The sequence below is a fragment of the Canis lupus genome, chromosome 23 (genome assembly GCF_003254725.2).
Source record: "Canis lupus dingo isolate Sandy chromosome 23, ASM325472v2, whole genome shotgun sequence".
Lineage (NCBI taxonomy): Eukaryota > Metazoa > Chordata > Mammalia > Carnivora > Canidae > Canis > Canis lupus.
The window spans coordinates 23,722,768-23,749,238 of record NC_064265.1 but is presented as its reverse complement, the minus strand read 5'-3'; the positions used below and the strand labels follow the sequence as shown (position 1 = coordinate 23,749,238).

The 26,471-nt window shown below is 36.4% G+C and overlaps 1 protein-coding gene across 1 annotated transcript in view; it reads left to right on the top strand.

Moving 5' to 3' along the window:
* The window catches only part of KCNH8 (potassium voltage-gated channel subfamily H member 8), a 367,898-nt gene that overhangs the window by 231,761 nt on the left and 109,666 nt on the right, over positions 1–26,471 (top strand). The window contains exon 6 of the mRNA XM_025448969.3: positions 23,842–23,999. Within this exon, the coding sequence (XP_025304754.1) occupies positions 23,842–23,999 (158 nt within the window). The remainder of the gene's footprint in view (positions 1–23,841; positions 24,000–26,471) is intronic.

The window sequence follows — 26,471 nt, the reverse complement described above, 5'->3', positions numbered from 1 at the left end:
ATGAATGGGAAAATTTGCCTAAGTATGAAAAACTTTCAGTAGACAGTGAAAGAGCAGCAGTAACCTTGCTCCAGGCTGTATAGACGATGCCATGATTCCAGGAAAGACATAGCTGGTGTATTTTGAAATAGATGTAAAGCTGGTAAGTATTAGTCATGGAATGTGAAGGTGTGATCAGAGAGGAGAAGTTGATAGGAAAGTGGAATGAGAAACCATGAGGACTGAGCATCTGGAATGAGGCTTAATTTACTAAGGTGGCAACAAGAACTAAACTGTGCTTGTAGTTGTTCATCTATTTGTAATTCTAATGAAATAAAAATGAAATTCACTATTGGAATGGAACATTTCAAAAAACCAACACAAATAGGGCTATTGTATAAAGACCATACTCTCGGGGCACCTGAGTGGCTTACTGATTGTGTGTCTGCCTTTGGCTCAGATCGTGATCCCGGGGTCCTGGGATCTAGTCCCACATCAGGTTCCCCATAGGGAGCCTGCTTCTCCCTCTGCTTGTGTCTCTGCCTCTCTCTGTGTCTCTCATGAATAAATAAATAAAATCTTAAAAAAAAAAAAAAAAAAAGGACCGTAACTCTCAAAACCTGGATTCCAGGTGTTAGTATACAGTAACTGTGCACTAAATCGATATTGAAGGTTTGAAAGTGAGCATGACTGGGAATTTACTACATAGTAAATAAGACAATGATTCACTTGGATTGAATCAGATAATGGCCTGAATAAAACATAAGGGCCAAGAAAAATGCAAGATATTAAGTCTGATTTTTAAAATTACTAGTGCTTCATTTTTATTGAGAATATTAGAATATTTAAAGAGTATTAATTTACATTTTATCATTTGACAGACTGAAGTTTGACCCTGATTGAAGAAGACTGAAGTTGCAAAGAGTTACTTCTTATTTTTCCTATCTTACAATACTGTTGTGGTTGACCTTACACAGTGTAGTATAATTAAGAACTTAATTTGTTGGTATTATTCATCCCAGTTTGTAGATAAAGAAACTGAAGCTCAAAGATGGTAAATAACTTTATAAAGAAAGGAAATATAAAGGGTAACAAGTAAACTTCTATCTGGACAGCAGACTCAAGATAAATATTTTCCCAGGCACCAGGATGGGTCAGTTGGTTAAGTAGACACTTGACCTTCAGCTCAGGTCATGATCTCAGGGTCCTGGGATCAAGCCCTACATCTGGTTCCCTGCTCAGCAGGGAGCCTGCTTCTCTCTCTGCCTCTACTTCTCCTCCTGCTTGTGCTCTCTGTCAAGTAAATAAATAAAAATTTAAAAAAAGATAAATATTTTTCTATTTATTATTTCATTTAATGGTTATAACAAAGCAAGAGAAGAGTCTTCCAATCACCTGTCACCTCTTTGTCAAATGGTGCTTGATAGTCTTTTTCTAACTACATTTCTTTCCATATTTGATACTAGTGATCCCTTCTCTCACATTGGCGTCCATGGCATACTATGTTCTAGTTTTCCTTCTCCTTCCTCAACATTTCTACTCCATCTCCTCCATGAGCTCTTCTCACTTTGCCTGTATTTTAGTTCCCTGGATTTTATCCTTGGCTTTCTCCTCTCTCCCTTACATCGCTCTCCCACCATGAGTGTTTGCATCACCTCCTATTAGTTCAGTGTTGGTGGTTTCCAGATCAATATCTTGAACCTGATTGCTTCCAAAACTTCATGCATGTGTATTCAACTGTGTGCTATCTTTCCAGCAAGCACTGCTTCTTCAAATACCACACATCAGAAATTGAATTCATCACCTTCTTTTCCTAAACGACTCACCTTTTCCCTTCCTGCATTTTCCCATATCTGTGATTATGACCCCATGAGCCATGAACATAGGGCTTTTCACAGATATCCCCTTCTCCCTTAATCCCCCAGTAAAATCAAGCTCAGACTACTGTGTGGTCCACTCCTAACCATCAGATGGTACACTGTCTCTTCTTATTCTTTATTGTGACTACTTCAGTTCCAGTCACCATCAGTTTTGACTAGATAACCATATCCCTTGACTAACTTTCTTCCTTGCCTATACTTTTAGGATCTATTCATTATGCTAGAGGCAGGTTTTTGTTTTTGTTGTTGTTGTTTTAATATAATGCATATCTTATCATGTCATCTGACTGCTTAAAACCCTTCAATCAGGGGATCCTGGGTGGCTCAGCGGTTTAGCACCTGCCTTTGGTCCAGGGCGTGATCCTGGAGTCCTGGAATCGAGTCCCACATCGGGCTCCCTCCATGGAACCTGCTTCTCCCTCTGCCTGTGTCTCTGCCTCTCTCTCTCTCTCTAAAAACAAAACAAAACAAAACAAAACAAAAAACCTTCAATCACTTCCCATTCTTTTTTTTTTTTTTTTTTTTTTTGAGAGAGAAAGAGAAAGAGAGCATGAGAGGTGAGGAAGGGCAGGAGGAGAGGGAGAATCTTATTATGCAGGCTCCATGCCCAGATGGACCTCTATGCAGGGCTCTGTTTCATCACCCTGAGATCATGAACTGAGCCAAAATCAAGAGTTGGTCAATTAACCGACTGAGCCACCCACGTGCTCCTCTAGTTTTGAACTTTAAATAAATGCATACTTGCAGCCTCCATCCTCTTTCTCCTTTGCCTTGATAACTCTCATTCATGCTCAGGACACTCTTCACTTGTGGTCTCCCACCTGTCTGTCCCAAGCCTCACCTTCTAAGTCTTCATCTTCCAAGTTAGCTCCTCCTTCTCGAGTATAGCAATTCCTCCAGAACACTCATCACGTAACTTTATGATTTCCTGTTTATTTACCTATATCTCCTACTAAATTACAATTTCTTTGAATGCATGAACAAAGTATTAGTATTCTTCCCACCTCCAAATCCAGTCAATAAATACATGTACATATTAGGCAATCCATAAATATTGGTTAAATAAATAAATGAAGGGCAGTAATTATTAGTTCCAGTACTTAAGTAGAAATTAGAACTTAGAAGAGTTAAAAAAAAAAAAAAAACAAAGCAAAACCAATTTTTAAGGGAAACACGGCTACTAAGTGCAAAGGCTGAAATTAGAACCCAGTTATATTTTTTTGTAATAATAAATTTATTTTTTATTGGTGTTCAATTTGCCAACATGCAGAGTAACACCCAGTGCTCATCCCGTCAAGTGCCCCACTCAGTACCTGCCACCCAGGCACCCTCACCCCCCGCCCTCTTTCCCTTCCACCACACCTAGTTCGTTTTCCAGAGTTAGGAGTCTTCCATGTTCTGTCTCCCTTTTTGATATTTCCTACCCATTTCTTTTCCCTTCACCTCTATTCCCTTTCACTATTATTTATATTCCCCAAATGAATGAGAACATATAATCTTTGTCCTTCTCCGATTGACTTATTTCACTCAGCATAATACCCTTCAGTTCCATCCACGTCGAAGCAAATGGTGGGTATTTGTCATTTCTAATGGCTGAATAATATTCCATTGTATACATAAACCACATCTTCTTTATCCATTCATCTTTCGGTGGACACCGAGGCTCCTTCCACAGTTTGGCTGTTGTGGACATTGCTGCTAGAAACATCGGGGTGCAGGTGTCCCGGCGTTTCATTGCATCTGTATCTTTGGGGTAAATCCCCAGCAATGCAATTGCTGGGTCATAGGGCAGGCCTATTTTTAACTCTTTGAGGAACCTGCACACAGTTTTCCAGAGTGGCTGCAGCATTTCACATTCCCACCAACAGTGCAAGAGGGGCCTCCCACCAGTGAGAATGGAGAAAATTAACAAGGCAGGAAACCCAGTTATATTTTTTAAAAGCCATTATTTATGGGGCATCTGGGTGGCTCAGCCAGTTGAGTGTCAGATTCTTGGTTTCAGATTTCATGATCTCAGAAAGAGCGAAAATAGTGTATAGTTACAGAAGGTAATATTTGATCAGATCAGTCCCTGCCTTGGACATCTTTATTAAGATAATACAAATGAATCCTTATCACTAAAAGATGTGTTTTCATACAGATTGAAAATTCGAACTGACAATACACATGAAAATCCTGATAACAATTGAATTATACAGAATGCATGGTCAATAGCAATCTTGAAGCACATTGAGACAGTTATGTTTCAGTCACTCCAATGCAAAGGAGACATTACTTGTACTTAAGTATGTATTCAGAATAGCATCAGTAGTGATGGACATTCAAATACTAAATAAGAAACAGCATTAGCTTGAGTATAGAATTCATGAAAACAACCCCTTGTCAAGTTGTTACTAGTAATAGCCAAATAACCACATTTGGAGTACTCACTTGTTTGAGTAATGCCTCAGAAAACAACTTCTCAGAATAAAATCTTAGATTTCCAGTCTGTGGCAATGTTCGATCCTGAGTAAACTGAATTTTGTAGCACCTTGTAACTCTAGCCTGATGGAGACAATGTGGTTTCATCCATATACCTAGAAAAACAGCAGTAAAACTATCTTAATGTAATAAAAAGTTAATTTGAGGACAAGATCTTCCTTGAGTACACGAGTAGATGATTTTTAACAAATAGATGTCTTTGTGAACTTTTAGTTATTCATCTTTACATCAATAACCACTGCCCTATAAATAGAAAATAAGTAGAAATAAGTAATTAAAATATATGGAAAATATAATAAGTAGAAAAACACAGTTGGTAGATTTTGAGAGTTATGTTTTTGCTCTCTGTAGAATATCACTGAGAATACTGTATTTTATTTATATAAACAGCTACAGAAGCAGCAGACATTATATTTTATTTGTATAAACATATACAGGAGCAGTTTCTCCCTTAGACTCTAGAAATATCCTAAAATAAGTTTTTAAAGGATAAAGTGTGTAAGAACTTTAAAAACAACTTTTAATGTGAAATATGAACAATTAAAAATAACTAGAAACTTTGTTTCTTTTAAGGCTATAGTTCTAATTGATAACCCTTTGATATTGTACATTTCCAAAGGATAAATTTAACCTCCTAAAGTTCACCTTCTGCCCTGACGCTGAGTATATAGCTGCATGTTGGTATTAACTGGCTCTGGAATTCTTCCTGTCTCATTCTAGTACTGCCTTTTGTTGTTGAGTTTTATATGTGATTATTTGGATTCTATTTCTGCTTGTCTTGTGATTTCGTTTCTTGGTTTTGGTGATCCAGCTACCATGATGAATTTTTGGGTCTTAAATGCCTGGTGATATTGACTTGACTTGTAATTGGGCTACTCTCTCTACTCAAACAACCCTAAGGGAGAATTCATGAAACATAGATACTGTCTTACTTCCCAACTTTCCTTTTTATTTGAGTGACCTGGATTATAATACAACTAGAGCAAAGAAACACTTTGTGCCCCAACTTCATCATTATTGCTTGATCCTACTCATATCTTACTGAAATCAGATAGGTGTGGCTTGACATTATTGATCTTTTTATGATTTTACTGTTCAGAAAGACTAAAAGTAGACTAAATTATAGAAACCACAAGTAGAAATGCAATTATGGCATAACACAAATACATGAGCAATTTCTACTGATCACCCTCATAAAAATAGCTATGAAATCATAATGTGCTAAAGTGAGAATCTATTTTTCTCTTAAACATGGTTCCATTATTTCAAATGCAGAATATTTTATTTCAGTTAGGTTTTTTTTGATATAACATTTCAGATTTGTGACTAATCAACTTTTGTGTTAAAAGTCAAATATATTAGTCATATTTTAAATGTATTTGAGAATCCTTTGATAGAGCTTAAGCGTATCCATTTCTGACTGTGTTGGAAAAGCTGGTATCTGACAGATAGGCCCTTGGGACAAAATGTAGAGACCAGAAACAGATCTATGCATATACAATCTCCTGACTTCTGACAAAATGCCACTAGAATACTTTGGAGGGAATGGTAGTGCTTTTTAAAATGGTGGTAGGTCAATCAGATATCTACCTAGGAAAATATAAATCTTGACTCCTGAATCCCACCATACACAGAATCACTCACAGCAAAGGATTGTAGATAAAATGTCAAAGTAAAAAAAAAAATAAAACTCCTACAGGGCGTCATAGTAGAATATTTTAATGATCTTGGCATAGGCATAAATTACTTAGAACACAACTCACAATCAGAAAATATAATAGGAATTCTTACAAATTAGTTTTTTAAAAAAGGAAGAAAACATATTTCATTAGACAAAAATCCTGAACTGACATTTCATGAAAGCAGATATCCAAGTATGCAACTACTATGTGCTTGATATCATTAGGAAAGTGAAAATAATTTCACTGTCACTAGAATGAGTAGAGAAAAATTAAAATAAATTAAGAGACAAAATTACCAGGGATTGTGGAAAGATATAGAACAACGTGAAATTTCATACACTGTGTGTAGGAATACAAATGAATACAGTCTCTCTTAGACTCTTTGCTGGAATCTATTCAAGTAACAGAAGTAACATATATAATTGCAACCCAGCAATTCTAATCGTAGAGTCAACAGGCCTATCTGTATCTACACAAAGATAAGTATAGTGTGTGTATGTGTGTGTGTATGTGTTTCTAAGAGTATTAGCTGTAATGGCCCATATTGGAAACAACCCAAATTTTCACCAACAATGAAATTAAGAAGTGAATTCCTGTATAGTCATATAATAAAATATTATACAGCAATTTAAAAAAGTGAACGTGATATTAAATTGATGAAAATCATATGCAATGTTCAATGAAAGAATCCATACACAAGAGTATATACTATTGATCTATTTGTATAAAGTTCCTAATTAATTAAGCAAAATTAATCTATGGTAATCAGGACAACAGTGATCTTTTGGGAATTAATGACTGGACTAGATCATAAAAGAGGTTTCTGATGTTCTGGTCCTAGTTGTATCTCTATCCTTTTGTGATGACAAAGCTGATCAGCTTTGGAAAAATTCATCACACTGTCCACTTTAGACCAGTGCATTTTGCAGTGTATAAGCAATTCTTTTTTTTTTTAAATTTTTATTTATTTATGATAGTCACAGAGAGAGAGAGAGAGAGAGAGAGGCAGAGAGAGAAGCAGGCTCCATGCACCGGGAGCGCGATGTGGGACTCGATCCGGGTCTCCAGGATCGTGCCCTGGGCCAAAGGCAGGCACCAAACCGCTGCGCCACCCAGGGATCCCTGTATAAGCAATTCTTAAATTAAAACGTTCTTTTAGAAAAGGAGTTAAGATGGTGGAGGGACCCTAAGCTTGCACTATCCCTGGAGCATAGCTAGATAATTATCAAATCTTTCTGACCACCGAAGAAATCAATATGGGAGAAAAAAAAAAAAAACTTGCAAGTCTATTAGTAAAAAGCAGCCACGTTCTGGAAGGCAGAAGGTGCAAAGAGTTGATTTGGGGGAGATAAGAACTGCAGGTGCTGTGGAGGGGAAGAAGTTTTGCTTACAGAGACTACCACAAGGTATTATAAGTGGGGAGCACAAAATCTGAAGTTTTGGAAGTCTATCACTATCCCAGTCGAGCCTGCTTTAAAGGTGATCTGGGGGGGAAGGAGGGCAGAGACAAGAGAGTGGACAAAATGGTCTGAGGATCCCCTGGGTTGTAAGAAGAATGAATGGTGCCAACATTCTGCACTGTTCTCAGGCATATGAGCAGGAATGCCGACTGAAGGCAGTGAGCCCGGGTGCTGGCTTTTTGGCTTCACTTTGCCCTAAACTCTGAACCACTGTGCAGTCAGGAACCCCCTTTTCCTGGGATGGGCCAATAAATGGCAAAGACATGGCAAGACCTTTCCCCAGAGGATTAGCACCTCGAAAATCCCTAAAAATTGGAGTTTTGAAACCCATCTGTGCACGTAGGAGTGTGGTGCTACCTGGCAGACACAGGCAGGGTGAAGGCAGGGATCTGATGGAAGCTGGGGACATAAGAGGGATGATTGTTTGCTCTTTTGTGAGGGTTTTCTGAAGATTGGTTAGCACAAACTCTCAGTTCTGGGGATGGCAGAGTGGGGCCTCACTATTTTGCCTTCTCCCCATCAGCAAGGACCAACCTCAGTGAGCTAAACAGCACTACCATGTGGAAACTGGAGCTGCTTACACTAAGCCCTATCCCCCTGCCCCCTGTAGGTGCAAGTCTGCCTGGGGATCAGCACAACAGGACTCTCCCCTAGATGATCAGCACAGACTCCTTGCTCACAAGAAATCCACTTATCATAGAGAACTGCAAAGCCTCAGCTCTAGGAGAAATATGATCTGGATTTCTTTTTACTTTTATATCTTACTTTATTTTTTAATTCCTTTTTAATTTTTGCTTGCTTATTTATTTTTATTTATACATATTTATATTATTATTTTATATATTTTATATATTTTTAATACACATATTTTTAATTGCGGTTCTAGCTTCTAACAAGCAGACCAAAACACACCTACGATCTAGGTGTGTTTCTTTTTTCTTCCCCTCTAGACAAAATGACAAGACAGAGGAATTCACCCCAAAAGAAAGAACATTTAATAGAAGTAAGAGCCAAGGATTTAATCAATATGGATACAAGTAAGATGTCTGAACTAGAATTTATGAAAACAATTATATTAGCTGGGTTTGAAAAAAAGCATTAGAAGACAATAGAGAATCCCTTGCTGCAGAGATAACAAAACTAAAATCTAATCAGGCCAAGATTAAAAATACTATAATGGAGATACAAACCCAAATGGATGCCAAAACAATGAGGATGGACAAAGCAGAGGAATGAATTCATGATGTAGAAGATAAAATTATGGAAATTAATGAAGCTGAACAGAAGAGAGAATGAAATGTAATAAATTATGATGGTAGACTTAGGGAACTCAACAACTTATTAAAATGTAATAACATTCATATCATAGCAATCCCAGAAGATGAAGGGAGAGAAAAAGAGGCAGATTTATTTGAACAAATTATACCTGAAAATTTCCCTACTCTGGAGAAGGACACAGACATAAAAATCCAAGGAGCATAGAGCACTCCCATTAAATTAAACAAAAGCCAACTACTGTGAAAGCAATGTTAAAATCACAAAATACATAGACAAACAAAGACTCCTGGAAGAGCAAAGGAAAAGGGTCCTTAACCTACAATGGAAAACAGATCAGGTTTGCAGCAGATCTGTCCACAGAAACTTAGCAGGCCAGAAGACAATGGCAGGATACATTCAGTGTGCTGAATGGGAAAAATATGAAGCCAAGAATATTCTATCCAGCAAGCCTGTCATTCAGAATAGAAGGAGAGATAAGAGTTTCCCAGATAAACAAAAACTGAAGGAGTACATTACCTCTATGCCAGTCCTGCAGGAAATATTAAGGAGGGCTCTGAGTGGTGGAACAAAAGACCAAAAGCAACAAAGACTAAACAGGAACAGAAAACTCCACCAGAAACACCAATTTCTGGTAACACAATGGCACTAAATTCATGTCTTTCAATAATCACTATGAATGTAAGTATACTAAATGCTCCAATCAAAAGACATAGGGTATTAGAATGGACTAAAAAATAAGACCCATCTATATGCTATGAGCCAAGGCTCATTTTAGACCAAAAGCACCCTGCAAATTCAAAGTAAGGGGATGGAGAACCATCTATCATGCTAATGAACATCAAAAGAAAGCTGGAAAAGCCACCCTTATATCAGACAAACTACATTTTTTTGTTTTATTTTTATGATTTTGTTATTTTTTCTATTTGTTTTGATTTCTTTAAAAAAAATTTTTATTTAAATTCAATTTGCCAACATATAGTATAACACCCAGTGCTTAATTTTTTAAAGACTATTTATTAGAGACAGCATGCACATGCACGTGCACATGAGCGGGGGGAGGGAGAGAGGGAGAGGAAGAAGCAAAGTCCCTGCTGAGCAGGAAGCCCAGTGCAGGGCTTGATCCCAGGGTCCTGGCAGAAGCTTAACCCTCTGAACCACCCAGACGTCCCCAAACCAGATTTTAAAACAAAGACTGTAACAAGAAATGAAGAGTATTTTATTATAATTAAGGGATCTATACATCAAGAAGACCTAATAATCATAAATATTTATGGAGTATCCAAAAATATAAATCAATTAATAACAAACATTAAAAAACTCATTGATAGTAATACAATAATAGTGGGAGACTTTACCCCCCACTTATGGCAATGGGCAGATCATCTAAGCAGAAAATCAACAAGGATACACAGGTTTGAATGACACACTGGACTAAAGGGACTTAACAGATACATTCAGAACATTTTATCCTAAAGCAGGAAAATGAATACACATGGAACGGTCTCCAGACTAGATGGAACACATGGAACAGTATACATGGAACAGTCTCCAGAATAGATCACATACAGGGTCACAAACCAGCCTTCCACAAGTATAAAAAGTTGAGATCATACCAAGCATATTTTCCAACCACAATGCTATGAGATTTGAAGTCCACCACAAGAAAAAATTGGAAAAACCACTAATACATGAAGATTAAAGAACATCCCACCAAAGAATAAGTAGATCAACCAGGAAATTAAAGAAGAAATTAAGAAGTACATAGAAGCAAATGAAAATGAAAACATGGCAGTCCAAAACCTCTGGGATGCAACAATGTACTGGGGAAGTATATTGCAAAACAGACCTACCTCAAGAGGCAAGGAAAGTCTCAACTAGACAACCTAATCTTATATGTAAAGGAGCTAGAGAAGGAACAGTAAATAAAGCCTATAGCAGTAGAAGGGAAATAATAAAGATAAGAGCAAAAATAAATGATGTCCATACTACCCAAAGTAATCTACAGATTTCATGCAATCCCTTTCAAAATTCCACCAGTATTTTTCACAGAGTTAGAACAAACTATCCTAAAATTTGTATGGAATCACACACAAAGAAAATCCAAATAGACCAAGCAATCCTGGAAAAGAAAAGAAAAGCAGGAAGCATCATGGATCTGATATTGAGCTTTATTATAAAACTGTAGTCATCAAGATAGTATGGTCCTGGCACAAAACCAGACACATAGATCAATGGAACAGAATAGAAAACTCAAGAATGGATATGGTCAACTCAGAAAGTTAAAAACAGAACTACCCTATGATCCAGGCAAACTATGGAAAGAGCCCAAATGTCCATCAACTGATGAATGGGTAAAGAAGATGTAGTATATATACACAATAGAGTATTATTCAGCCATCAAAAAGAATGAAATCTTGCCATTTGCAATGAGTGGATGGAGCTAGAGGGTATTATGATAAGTGAAATAAGTCAGAGAAGGACAAATACCATATGATTTCACTCATGTGGAATTAAAGAAACAAAACATGAACATATGTGACAGGGATGAGATCAAGGGAAACAAACATAAGAGACTCTTAAAGATAGAGAACTAACTGTGGAGAGTTGATGGGGGGTGGTGGGGTGGGGCATGGGCTAGATGAGTGATGGATATTAAAGAGGACACTTGTTTCAATGAGCACCGGGTGTTGTATGTAAGTGATGAATCACTGAATTCTAATCCTGAAATCAGTATTGCACTGTGTATTGACTAACTAGAATGTAAATAAAAATTTGAAGAAAAAAATAAAAACATTTTTAAAAGATGTCAAATAACGTTAAATATAGCAACCCATAGTCAAAATACAACCTAATTATCTTCTTATGACTCTAAAAAGTACCTAAATTTCAAAAAGTAATTCATAAACCTCACCAGAAGAATTCCCTTCCTAAGCTGAAGAATTATAATAAAAAATGTTTTGTGGTTGTATACAGGAGACTTTAAATTACAGGTCTCCCATTTTCTAGTTGGGTAACCATGGGCAAGTTAATTCTGAGCCTGTAACCTATCACTAAATGGACGTAATACCTAATTCATAGTGAACATATGAGGATCAAAATAGATAATACATATAAAGCACTTAAAACAAGCCCTATCAGGTAAGAAGACTTTTTAAAATGCTGTCTGTTATTATGCTCATTTTTTCAATAATCCTATTGTAATGTTAGCACTATATATCATGTGTATCAGATCTATAAAGTAACAATAAACGTAATTGTATTAATTTCTTAGGCAGATTTAGATAAGTCATTCACTGTCCCTGTTTCTCAGTTTTGAAGCCTATAGAATGGTAGTACTACATATTACTCATATTACTAATATAGATAACAACAATGGCAGCTAATACCTGCTCAGTGATTTATAACCCAAAACGTGTGACTACAGATACTCACTGTTAGCTACTCTGCTCTATAGCCTTTTAGGAATACATACCTGTCAGGACGGGCAGTGGTAACAAGTCACTTCAAAATCTCAGTGGAATATAACACAAAGGTTTATGTCTCCCTCATGCTACGTGTCCATTGTGAGTCAGCTGTGAGCTCTGCCCACTGTAGTCACTCAGAAACCCAGGCTGACAGAGATTCCATCTTGCCACATGTTCCCATGATCATCAAGGCAGGGAGAAGAGTACAGTAGCTCTCAAAATTTTGCTCAGAGTGTTTCAGGCTCCTCCTGCTCTCATAGTTTTAGCCAAAGTGAGGCACACAACTTCTTCAAGTGGTAGGGAAATAAAATCATACCAGGAAGTAGAGAGGCAGGGATATTTGGTAAACAGCAATAAAGACTGCCATAAATACTAAGGGTACTATTTTCCTCAAATATGAAAATGATCAGAAAGTCCTAATTAAAATGTGAAATAATATGTAATCATAAAAGACCTTATTATTTAATCTAAAATTTTTCTCTCTTATGAAGATATATGTGTTGGATTTCACTTTGGGGCAAACATTAATCATATCAATACATTTTTATCTATATTCATTTTCATCAATTCTAATTTTTATTACTTGTATAATCAATATTTATTCCATATGAAATTAGTAGATTCAAGTGTTTGGGGTTTTTAAAAAATTTCATGACTGGGTATTTATAGACATGACAGTCCTTATACTTTCTATTATATTTAAACTAGGAAATTTTACCCCTTGGTAAGTATAATTATAGACAGAATGTGTACGCCAAAAGGATTTCTATATTTAAGTGGCATATGCATGGGTCATGATCTTTCAATAGGTTTATGTTTAATCATTAAATTATTTTTATTAAAAATGATCTGGTAATTCCAAAGTTCAATATCTAATTTAGAGTTACATGTTACTGAAATGAAGTTGAATAATTTATAGGAAGCCAAAATTGGTAGTTTTTACACATACCAATATGCATGTTATGTGGAAAGCTTTTTACATGGTTAACTTATACAATAAAATTAAAGCAACATACAAGTCAATATAATAAAATAAATTTTATTTATAAATAAGAATTGGGGGTTTAATAGAGATACATCGGGAGTGTGTGCTGTCTCTTTTGATCTGCCACCATATTCAAAGATGGGATTTACTTTTGCACCAAAAGATAGAATGACATCAGATAATAAAATCAGAGTCTGTTGCATGCTTCTTTTGCACATTTTGTACATCTTTAAATGCCAAGTGCCCTGCATTGGGCAAAGAGTACAACAGGTCACCAGTGGGGTTATTTTTATAGTACTTAAGGATGTGCCAAATTTGAAAGGGAGAGCTATACTTTTGTTCTTTCAATAAGGAAAAAGACCAGTCATTTGGGAGCAGTCTGTATGAAAAATGTGGGGAGATTTAAGTTGGCAAAAGTTTGCTTCAACTAATAGTAATATAAGAGGTTTTTTTAAGGATTTCCAAACAACTTACTAGGTTTGCATTACTAAAAATAGAACCAATTCTAGATGTATTATTAGGAACTTTATACTTCAGCCCAATTGGCAAAATTTTTAAGGTCTGATGACATCAAGTATTGGTGAGACAGTAGAGTAACAAGGATTCTGAAAACACTGGTAGGAACATATGAATTTGCCACTGTCCACCACACTTCTGGGTACACCTGGGAATTAACTTTTGTCCTTCCTGATAGAGAAGAGTGACACCTTTGAAAATTTATGCCCTGCTTATAGGCAAATAGGGGCAGGGCAGGGAGCTTTTCTCATTTTTGCTTCTCTGTTATCTTCAGCTCAAAATAATTGGTATGCCACAATGACGTATTTTGGGATATTCTACCCTTTCAGTACCTTCCTTCCAAAAAGACAGTAGTCAAGTACGTGAACGAATTTCTTTTCCTTATTGTGTTAAAGACTTGAAATTCCTTTTCAAAGTAAAAATTGATAGGGTGCCTCACTATGTAAAATGAATAAAAGCTCAGCTTAAAAAGAGGAAGGGTGAAAGGAGAAGGTGAAAGCTCAAATCCTGTCTTCATGAGATTTTGTTGTGAAAACCATCAAGCTAGAGGAAAACACCAGGACTGGAAACATCAGTAAGAGACCATTGAACAAAATGGAGATATTCAACCTGGGGCATGGAGAGAACTTGATGACTGATCTCTAATATTTATAGAAAAGGTTTTTGGGTGGAAGAGGTCAATGCATTTTGTGTTGCTACTTAGGACAAAATTAGAACCAAGGAAAGCAAGGAATAAGGAAGAAGGCAGCAGTTGGAAGAAAATGATTTTTAGGTTCCTTTCCTTCTACATGGGTTCATGTAATGTTGAAGTTGAGGGTCAAAACCAATGTAGGAGTCCACCATGATAATGCAGGACACACTGGTACAAAACAGAAGTCAATATCAGTATCGAATGCCCCTTGATGCATCTGCTTGTGTTCTTCTTCAGGCAATTGCTTTTAAGTGCTATTTCTCAGAGTCTGCTGACTTTTTCCCCCATAGATCTCTCATTTAAAGTAAGGAAGAGGAACATATGCTGACAAGATGAGCAAGGATCGAGTGGTATGAAAATTTCATCCACTAACATGGACAATCAGTTACATTCTTAGGTTTGCTAGTCCCTCAAACTTCTTCATTAATTAGCTCTCAGTTGTTCACCTTCCCACACTGAGCTCAATTTGCTGTGACACCATCCTGTTTCAGAATGCCTCACAAGCAATGAAGAAAGACGGTATCTTGCAAATGAGTCGGCAGCTGGTTTAGTTAAATATCCTTCCACCCACGCTGTACTACATTGATTAATTTTTGAAGAAATGGCTAAATGAAGATATTAATTATTTGTATGTGGTATATATGCTCACATGCACACCATTATATTTTAATTTACTTTTTAACAAGTAAGCCAATATGACTTTTAAATTATTTCCCATCTGGCTTACGTACTAATAAAGAAGAAAATCTATTAATTTGTGCCATATCAAATTCACCCTTTTTTTTTTCTTCTACTCTCTAATTATATGGTTCTCAAAGAAATCAAACTAGAAAAAATGGATTTAACCTTCTTGCTTTTTAGTCCACATATATAGCTGTTTAGTGTGGGAGTGAAAGGAAACATTTATTTTTGGAAGCCTTAACATTATAAAAACAGAACATGTACACAGTTATCTCTCTATTATCTATATTTATTTTAATCATGATTATGTAAAACTGAAATACAACAAGGCAAATTGATTATCCTGAAAATAATTAAGTGCCATCTGAATCATCAGAGAATTCAATTATATTTTACCTCATTTTGATAGTGTATATTATGACCATTTTTTTGGAAACTGTATAAGCCACATAGAATACATATAATGATTCTCTATTGCCCTGGTTATTTACTCATTACACATGATACCAGCACCATGTGTTACAAGGGATTATATACATACAAACACATGAGACATTAAAGTTTTGAGGTGGTAAATTCTTATGAATTAATTTGTTACAGTTTTAGAATACTTTTCCTGGTTCAAACTGTGTGTGTGTGTGTGTGTATTAAGGGACAATTGTACATGTTGATAATAAATGGAATTGAGAAAAATTACATATAGAAATTTGAATAATGAATATGCTGTCAACATATTGAGTATTTTTCAACATGTTGAGTATTTTTCAACATAAAGTCAAAAAACATTGTACTTTGCTTTCCAGATGTCTCAAAATAGAAACCATACTGTTGCCTTTCAGGTAGGTTGTGGATTGTCTGGAGGAGAGCACATTCTTACCGTAACATTTGAATGAGTCATTGATTTAATTGCCAAAGGTACAAAACCTTTGCATTAAACGTGTATATTGCCCTGGGTATCATTGACATTTTCACAATATTAATTCTGCCAATCCATGAGCATGGAATATTTTTCCATCTCTTTGTGTCTTCCTCAATTTCTTTCAGAAGTGTTCTATAGTTTTGAGGGTATAGATCCTTTACATCTTTGGTGAGGTTTATTCCTAGGTATCTTATGCTTTTGGGTGCAATTGTAAATGGGATTGACTCCTTAATTTCTCTTTCTTCAGTCTCATTGTTAGTGTATAGAAATGCCACTGACTTCTGGGCATTGATTTTGTATCCTGCCACGCTACCGAATTGCTGTATGAGTTCTCGCAATCTTGGGGTGGAGACTTTTGGGTTTTCTATGTAGAGTATCATGTCATCGGCGAAGAGGGAGAGTTTGACTTCTTCTTTGCCAATTTGAATGCCTTTAATGTCTTTTTGTTGTCTGATTGCTGAGGCTAGGACTTCCAGTACTATGTTGAATAGCAGTGGTGAGAGTGGACATCCCTGTCTTGTTCCTGATCTTAGGGGAAAGGCTCCCAGTGCTTCCCCATTGAGAATGATATTTGCTGTGGGCTTTTCATAGATGGCTTTTAAGATGTCGAGGAATGTTCCCTCTATCCCTACACTCTGAAGAGTTTTGATCAGGAATGGATGCTGTATTTTGTCAAATGCTTTCTCTGCATCCAATGAGAGGATCATATGGTTCTTGGTTTTTCTCTTGCTGATATGATGAATCACATTGATTGTTTTACGGGTGTTGAACCAGCCTTGTGTCCCAGGGATAAATCCTACTTGGTCATGGTGAATAATTTTCTTAATGTACTGTTGGATCCTATTGGCCAGTATCTTGTTGAGAATTTTTGCATCCATGTTCATCAGGGATATTGGTCTGTAATTCTCCTTTTTGGCGGGGTCTTTGTCTGGCTTTGGAATTAAGGTGATGCTGGCTTCATAGAACGAATTTGGAAGTACTCCATCTCTTTCTATCTTTCCAAACAGCTTTAGGAGAATAGGTATGATTTCTTCTTTAAACGTTTGATAAAATTCTCCTGGGAAGCCATCTGGCCCTGGACTCTTGTGTCTTGGGAGGTTTTTGATGACTGCTTCAATTTCCTCCCTGGTTATTGGCCTGTTCAGGTTTTCTATTTCTTCCTGTTCCAGTTTTGGTAGTTTGTGGCTTTCCAGGAATGCGTCCATTTCTTCTAGATTGCCTAATTTATTGGCGTATAGCTGTTCATAATATGTTTTTAAAATCGTTTGTATTTCCTTGGTGTTGGTAGTGATCTCTCCTTTCTCATTCATGATTTTATTAATTTGAGTCTTCTCTCTCTTCTTTTTAATAAGGCTGGCTAATGGTTTATCTATCTTATTAATTCTTTCAAAGAACCAACTCCTGGTTCTGTTGATCTGTTCCACAGTTCTTCTGGTCTCGATTTCGTTGAGTTCTGCTCGAATCTTTATTAACTCCCTTCTTCTCTTGGGTGTAGGATCTATTTGCTGTTTTTTCTCTAGCTCCTTTATGTGTAAGGTTAGCTTTTGTATTTGAGTTCTTTCCAGTTTTTGAATGGATGCTTGTATTGCGATGTATTTCCCCCTTAGGACTGCTTTTGCTGCATCCCAAAGATTTTGAACGGTTGTATCTTCATTCTCATTAGTTTCCATGCAATCCCTATCAAAATACCATGGACTTTCTTCAGAGAGTTAGAACAAATTATTTTAAGATTTGTGTGGAATCAGAAAAGACCCCGAATAGCCAGGGGAATTTTAAAAAAGAAAACCATATCTGGGGGCATCACAATGCCAGATTTCAGGTTGTACTACAAAGCTGTGGTCATCAAGACAGTGTGGTACTGGCACAAAAACAGACACATAGATCAGTGGAACAGAATAGAGAATCCAGAAGTGGACCCTGAACTTTATGGGCAACTAATATTCGATAAAGGAGGAAAGACTATCCATTGGAAGAAAGACAGTCTCTTCAATAAATGGTGCTGGGAAAATTGGACATCCACATGCAGAAGAATGAAACTAGACCACTCTCTTTCACCATACACCAAGATAAACTCAAAATGGATGAAAGATCTAAATGTGAGACAAGATTCCATCAAAATCCTAGAGAAGAACACAGGCAACACCCTTTTTGAACTCAGCCATAGTAACTTCTTGCAAGATACATCCACGAAGGCAAAAGAAACAAAAGCAAAAATGAACTATTGGGACTTCATCAAGATAAGAAGCTTTTGCACAGCAAAGGATACAGTCAACAAAACTCAAAGACAACCTACAGAATGGGAGAAGATATTTGCAAATGACATATCAGATAAAGGGCTAGTTTCCAAGATCTATAAAGAACTTCTTAAACTCAACACCAAAGAAACAAACAATCCAATCATGAAATGGGCAAAAGACATGAACAGAAATCTCACAGAGGAAGACATAGACATGGCCAACATGCATATGAGAAAATGCTCTGCATCACTTGCCATCAGGGAAATACAAATCAAAACTACAATGAGATACCACCTCACACCAGTGAGAATGGGGAAAATTAACAAGGCAGGAAACAACAAATGTTGGAGAGGATGCGGAGAAAAGGGAACCCTCTCACACTGTTGGTGGGAATGTGAACTGGTGCAGCCACTCTGGAAAACTGTGTGGAGGTTCCTCAAACAGTTAAAAATATACCTGCCCTACGACCCAGCAATTGCACTGTTGGGGATTTACCCCAAAGATACAAATGCAATGAAACGCCGGGACACCTGCACCCCGATGTTTCTAGCAGCAATGGCCACGATAGCCAAACTGTGGAAGGAGCCTCGGTGTCCAACGAAAGATGAATGGATAAAGAAGTTGTGGTTTATGTATACAATGGAATATTACTCAGCTATTAGAAATGACAAATACCCACCATTTGCTTCAACGTGGATGGAACTGGAGGGTATTATGCTGAGTGAAGTAAGTCAGCCGGAGAAGGACAAACATTATATGTTCTCATTCATTTGGGGAATATAAATAATAGTGAAAGGGAAAATAAGGGAAGGGGGAAGAAATGTGTGGGAAATATCAGAAAGGGAGACAGAACGTAAAGACTGCTAACTCTGGGAAACGAACTAGGGGTGGTAGAAGGGGAGGAGGGCGGGGGGTGGGAGTGAATGGGTGACGGGCACTGGGTGTCATTCTGTATGTTAGTAAATTGAACACCAATGAAAAAAAAAAAAAAAAACCTTTGAGAGAAGTGAGACGAGCACGGGGAGGGGGAGCAGCTGCAGCCAATGTTTGCCAAGCTCCACTTTGCTGCCATGATTCTCTTATGAGGGACTCGAGATCTGGAGTCTTTTATTCTTTTTCTTCCTCAGAATCTTATTTTATTCTATGCTTCCCTTGTGCTTAGAGAACTTGTGTCACCATCTCTGTCCTTGCATTTAAGGAGATATTTACGAGCATCGAGTTCTCTTGCTTCTTGAACACAGAGAGAAAATAGAGTATTCTCTGTTGTCCCTAGACAGAATCAAAGACAGTTCATTTCCTTACATTCAATTCTATGACTCCTTTGTCACTTCTGTGACATTCTTGTTCCTAGGTGGTGCTGATGCTGAGTTTGATCTAAGGGATATGTTCAGAAATGCGCTTCCCTGCGCCAACCTATTGTTATTCCCTCTAAAATATATTGGGAAGTGCAGTAAATCTTGAGGAGAATGGAAAGAAAATGGGATCAAGTGTAAATAGATGTCCTATCCTTTGTTGCTTACTCTCTTCATGGCTTTAAACAAGGCCCTTAAGGGACACCTGAGTGGCTCAATTGGTTAAGAATCTGCCTTCAGCTCAGGTCATGTTCCCAGGGTCCTGGAATTGAGCCCTGTCTTGGGCACCCTGCTCAGTGGGGAGTCTGCTTCTCCCTGTCCTGGTGCTGCTCCCCTTGCTTCTGCTCTCATATTCTCTCTGTCAAATAAATAAATAAAATCTTTAAAAACAATACAAAACAAAGTCCTTAAGTCTCTTGAGTCATTGATAAAATAGTACACCTGAGAGAGTTGGTATTGTCACACAAATTAATGAATGTGAGAATATTTTTGTATATCACAATACACCAGAATTATGTCTATTTTTATGCATATGACAAAAGTAAGTTTCTTAGAAATGAGCTTTCCAAAAATAATGCTAATCGTCGAATAAACCTACAGTTTTGCACAATAGGACTATCATCCTGGAAATCTTAGAATATAATGTATGTTTAGTTTTTTTCCCTGAAAAGAAACCTAAAGTATTCATGAAGTATCTCAGAAGTAGATTTGTATCCATAGATTAAAAAAAGAATCTTTTATATTCTTTAAGTATTATTACTATTTGTGTATAAAAGTCTTATAATTACTCTTTTTTAAAACCTAAAATTAGTATATCTCCTTTTTTCACCCAATTAACTCAAATGAGTAACAAATTATTTTTTAAAAGCTTTCTAAACTGATATTCTGTAATGACTCATCCATGAAAATGTCTTTTCTATTCAGAAGTCTGCACCTCTTTTATCTTTTAGTCAAACACATAATTTACTACACAGCTTTAAAAATGCCACATCAATCAACCAAAGGCCAATCATTTTATTCATTCCTCTATTCATGAGAATGCCCCAGAAATGTGGATGGTGGTAGTGGGTTTTCTGTGAAATTTGTGGTAGAACAGGTGATCAGTTAGTAAATATGCAAGGAATTTGTTCCTCTAATTTTTTTTTCCTATCTTCAAATCTTTATTTAAATTCTAGTTAGTTAACATATAGTGTAATAATTGGTTTCAAGAGTAGAATTTAGTGATTCTGTACCTCCAATCTTACAATGAACAAGGAGACTTATCTCAGTCTGTGTTATGGAAACAACAGATCACCCACCAAAGGGCTTGGTAAACAACTCTGGATTTCTCACTCATAAAATGAAAACCTAAATCCCTAATCTGAGCTTTCTTTTGGAAACCAGGAATTTGAAATCCCTGCTTTATTTCAGCAATTAGTGGCCTTATCTGTTGTACTGACTTGTTAATAAAGAAATACATGAGCCCAGAAAGTAAAAGAAAGAATGAGATGTTCACCTGCTACCATAACTATCTGATGGCATTCCATGGTATGTCCATTCTTGGCAGCTAAGCTTCAATGATGCATTAGTACTTTGCTGTGATAGCACTTTTACTCTGCAGAGTCACCTTGGGATTGTTTTCATCTTTTTTTTTTTTTTAAGATTTTATTTATTTATTCATGAGAGAGAGAGAGAGGGAGGGAGGGAGAGAGAGAGAGAGAGAGAGAGAGGCAGAGACATGGGCAGAGGGAGAAGCAGAAGCAGGCTCCACGCAGGGAGCCCGACATGGGACTCAATCCCGGGTCTCCAAGATCATGCCCTGGGCTGAAGGCAGCGCTAAACTGCTGAACCACTGGGGCTGCCCCTGTTTTCGTCTTTTGTGAATCGTTTAGCCACTGCTTCTTCCTTTCACATTCTCAATATTAGCAACAGAACTATTTCAATATTTTTATTTTTTGACAAAAATGTGACTGTTAATAATGCCATTTTTAAAAAGCTTGATCATTCACAATAGACTAGAAAAGCCATTGTTTCCTTTTTAAGCCACCTAGAACTTGCTTCCAGACTTGGGGCATGACTGGCCTCTGTGAAGTTACCAAAGCCAAAGCACTGAATTGGAAATTAGGAGACTTGGATTTGAGTCTTGCTCTTCCACTGACTAGCTGAGGAGTTTAATCCTATGCTTCAGTTTCATCGTTTGTGTGACCCTGGACAAATCATTTGAGTTTCTTTGTGCTTCAGTTTCCTCATCTGTAAAAGAGGATAATAAAAGTGCCTACTCTGTAGCATTGCTATAAGTAGTACATGGGATTATGATTATAAAGGACCCAGAACAGTACTGGGCTTATGCCAAAAGCATGTGTGTCATCTGTAATAATGTAACAGTAATCTGTCTTGTCATAGTTCTTGTATTCTCTCTCCTTACAAGGTATAATGAGAACCAAATGATGGAATACATGTTGTAGTCATCTTTGTATTGAAAACTCATATGGCTGTTGGAAGAATTCATTTCCTTAGGATGGAAATTTCTTACTAGATGTCAGCCAGGGACCACTCTCAGCAATTGGAGACTCCCTATCCTTCCTGCCACATGGCCTTTTCCACATTATGGCAGTTGCCTCCTTCCAGGCCAGAAAGAGCATTTCTCACTGGTTTCTAATCCCTTACCACCTGTTGAAGAAAACTTGCTTGTATAGGGCTTACCTGATCAAGTCGGCCACCCAGGCAAATATTCCTTTAGTCAGATCCTACATGAGGGTGGCATGATATCTTATCATGCTCACAGGTTCCACCCTCACTTAAGGGGAGGATATCATATTAGAGTAAGGGTCATCTTTGAATTCTGCCTACCACAAACGTGAACAGGAAGTGAAAAGTAAATTGACATGCCAAATGCACATTCTTGTATGTTGCATCGCTGTCATCCTCATTGTGTTCATGATATCAAACTTTTATCATCATACAACCCTATTTTTATTTTCAAAGGTTTAAGTAAACTTTAGGTTTTTTATCATCATACAACCTTATTTTTATTTTCAAAGGTTTAAGTAAACTTAAGGATTATTCCAGTTCATTCGATAACCATGTAATTCAGCTTTGCATTTGCTTCATAACTCTCTCAATTCCTATTCGATTTGGCGTATTTAACCTCCAACATTCTCTCCTTTGATCTTTGAGTCAATGACTCATGGCACTCCCCAACAACAAAGTTCATGAAGAAGTATGTTCTGTTGAATTCACTAACCCATAAAATACTCAACCATTATCCCCCTTACATATACATATTCAGCAATCCTGAACTTCCCTATGGCCTGATTGTGCTCAACTCTAAAACAAACTAGGGAAAAGGTAATCTTTTCCGATGCTTTAATGATATTGAACCCAGAGACTAATATAACAGACTCTGAGATGTTTATTCATAAACATAATATAAATATAAAAGTTCAATAAATAATAAAATATAATATAAATTTAAAGTAAGTATGAATATAAAATAAAAATATAATAAAAGAATGATGTAGAGAAAAATTGGAAATGATTACATCATCCATGAAAATGGAATGGGGAAACTGGGCCTAGAAATCCAAACAAGAATCCTCTGACACTTTCTTAATATAAGTGCTTTTAGGGCAGAGATAAGTTTTATGCCTACACAGAAATTAGTAAAACTTTGTTCATGAAACAAAGTAAAATTTTATTTAAAAAAGAATGCAGACTAGAAATTACATCTGTGTTCAAATTATCTTTGCCACTTTTGATCATGGATGTGTTACTTTGCCTCACTGACAGTTTTTGTCTGTTTAATGTGGAGGTAATACTGTCTACTTAAGAACGTGTTCTGAGGAGTAAGTGAAATAACCTATGCTAAGTTTTTAGGACAATGCCCAGTACATAATGAGCATTTAGTAAGTGATGACTATTGTTGTTTTGTTATTTTTATTCATTTTAGTTATGTTAACATGTGGCCCAATGTCTGGAATGTATTAAGTGCTCAGAAAACATCACTTTCTTCACTCTTCTTCAGTACCTGTTTGTTGAATTGAACTGGATCTGTAAAGAAGAGTATTTCAGATATTATCAGTCTGGTTACCATTTGTCTAATTTTATTTAATTTTATACAATTTTCTTCCTCCCTCTTCCTCCCTGCCTGAATGCCTGTCTTCTTCCCTTCATCCTTCCTTCTTTCCTTGTCTTTCCTTCTTTACTTCTTCTCTCTGTACCTTCCTTCTCTTTCTCTTATCTTTTTTTCTCAAGCAGATATTATTTTAAATTTCCGAACAACCTATGTCAGCAAGTCTGGCCAAGTTATCTTTGAAGCGAGATCAATTTGCATCCACTATGTCACAACCTGGTTCATCATTGATTTAATTGCCGCTCTGCCTTTTGATCTCCTGTATGCTTTCAACGTCACAGTGGTGAGTACAGAGGGTCCTTCCACATGATCTTGATCTTAACCCTGTGTTTGTTTTCCACATATTCAGGTTTTAAGCATTTGTGACAATTTGTATGTCCAGGACCTTGTGCCCTCCTGAATATAGATGCCAAAGTGACCAATGGTACGCAGACCATGGAGTTCCACTTAAGAGAGTTACTTCCTTTTGAAATCCGCATTATCTGTATGAGTTATTTAAATACATAGACAAGGAAATAAGAAAAGCCTGAGTTTATCATCAATACTGACTCACAGAACAAATCCTTTGATAAGGAAACCATCTGCAGGAATACAGGCATTACTATGTATTACTTAGGCAGATATTTACATCAGGAATTTAGTGGAGAGTTTAAGATTTCTTCCAGTTTTATGACTTTTACTCTCTACCTCTTGAGTATTTCATTACTTACTGGCAAAACAAATAAAAGACTGATCAAGATACAGAAGAATATTGAAATTAAAAAAAAAAGAAAAAGAATTCAACCACTTCTTAGAAGTCCTTATAAAAATGTTGGGTGGGGCAAAAGCCTAAAAAACACTGACCGTGAACTTGAGAGCTCTCTTGGGTTTTTAACTTTTCTCTATGATTGTAACTTCCCTTCTTCCTTCGTGGAAAGCCTTTATCCTCATGCCTCCTCGCAGGAAATAAAGTATGTCCACTTGTGGTAATAGCTATTTTTACTATTGAACAATTGTTGTTCTTAAAAGCATTAAGTGCTCACTTATACATAGAAAGAGTTTTAGGGAGGCATAATAGCATTTTGGGGCCAGTAATGCAGTTTGCTGCTACAGTAACCAATTTTAGCAGGCAAAAATTTACTAAACATTAGTTCATATTAAACATATTTCTTACTCAGTTGACAACCCCTTGAGATTCTCTATCAAGAATTTAAAAGCATAGTTTTCAATACTAAAGTGATCAGTGTTTCAAATATAGTCATTATTGACTTCAGAATGAAGATTGAACTGTAATCCTGCCTATTGAGTACAGATTTGTGCACTTGTTAATTACCTATATAATAGTATTTTTTTTCTTTTTCTTTCTTTCTTTTTTTTTTTTTTTTTGAAGATGGAAAGTTGAGGGTGTCAACATCTTTAAGAGGTTTATAAGTTAACTAAAGGAAACCTCTGGGGAAAAATTTAGTATATAATATCAATCAGTGCCACATTGAGTTGTTATCCAGGCTTTTTAAAGTGCTTTTTAAAATTGAATTTGACTAGATAAGTGTGCTATAATGAAAGTGTAATGACTTAAAACAAGGCTTTGCAAGACTGCAACAAAAAAATTTCAAAAGAAGTACATAATTTACAAAATGCTAAGAAAACTTTTCCACATTCTCCTGGAGAATTCTTAAATAAATCGTGTTGAATAGACTGTGTTCTAAATTAACTTGCTGCTTTGCTACTACATACTAATAATATTTTTTTATGTTCCATTTCTCTTTGGGGACTGAGAAAATAGAATGATTTAAAATATATATTGCATCATTATATTATAAAATCTATAAAATTTTAAGATACATAATATGTTTATATATAATTAACATCCTCATTGTCTAAAATTAACACAAAGGATTTCTGACAAAATCTAATTCTCATATTTTGATGAATTTTAAATACTTGTACACCTTTACTGCATTCTTGCTCCCTTTCTTCATTCTGCCTTGTGAAATCTGGCACTAATACTTTATAAAGAATACAAATTATAGATCAACATCTCTGTTAGAAAGAAAGGGAAAGGAAGGAATAAAGGAATCTCTCTTATCAGTGATGATTTTTCTGTGTCTCACTGGAGTGAGAATATGATCATTAACAGATTGGCACATAAAGTTGCAATGCCCCCAAATAAATGAGTTAAGATAAAATCGTCTATTTTAACAGAAAAGCTTGTTCAATGTATTATATTTACTTCCCAGGAAAACATAAGCTACGAAGAAAAGTTTATGCATTATGCAATTTTTTTAAAAGATTTTATTTATTTATTTACGAGGGGCACAGAGAGAGAGGCAGAGATATGAGCAGAGGGAGAAGCAGGCTCCCCACAGGGAACCTGATGCAGGACTCCATCCCCAGATCCCAGGATCATGCCCTGAGCTGAAGGCAGATGCTCAGCTGCTGAGCCTCCCAGGCTTCCCACATTATGCAATTTCTATACTGCACAGGCTTACCAAAAAAAATAAATAAATGAATGAATGAATAAACACAGGTGTTGGCTTTCCAGATCTAAAATACACTCAGTCAGTGCATCTCTGTAGATGACACTCAAAAATACATTACAACCATCAAAAATATATTGAATGCTCTAATTTTGATTCTGACTATAATTGCTGATAGTAAATGTTTTATATACACTCACACATTTCTTTAATAAAACTTACCATGTGTAAGTCATTATGGAAAGGCACTCTGAGTGACAAAGTTGTGAATGAAACAGAAAATATGATAGAGTGAAAAA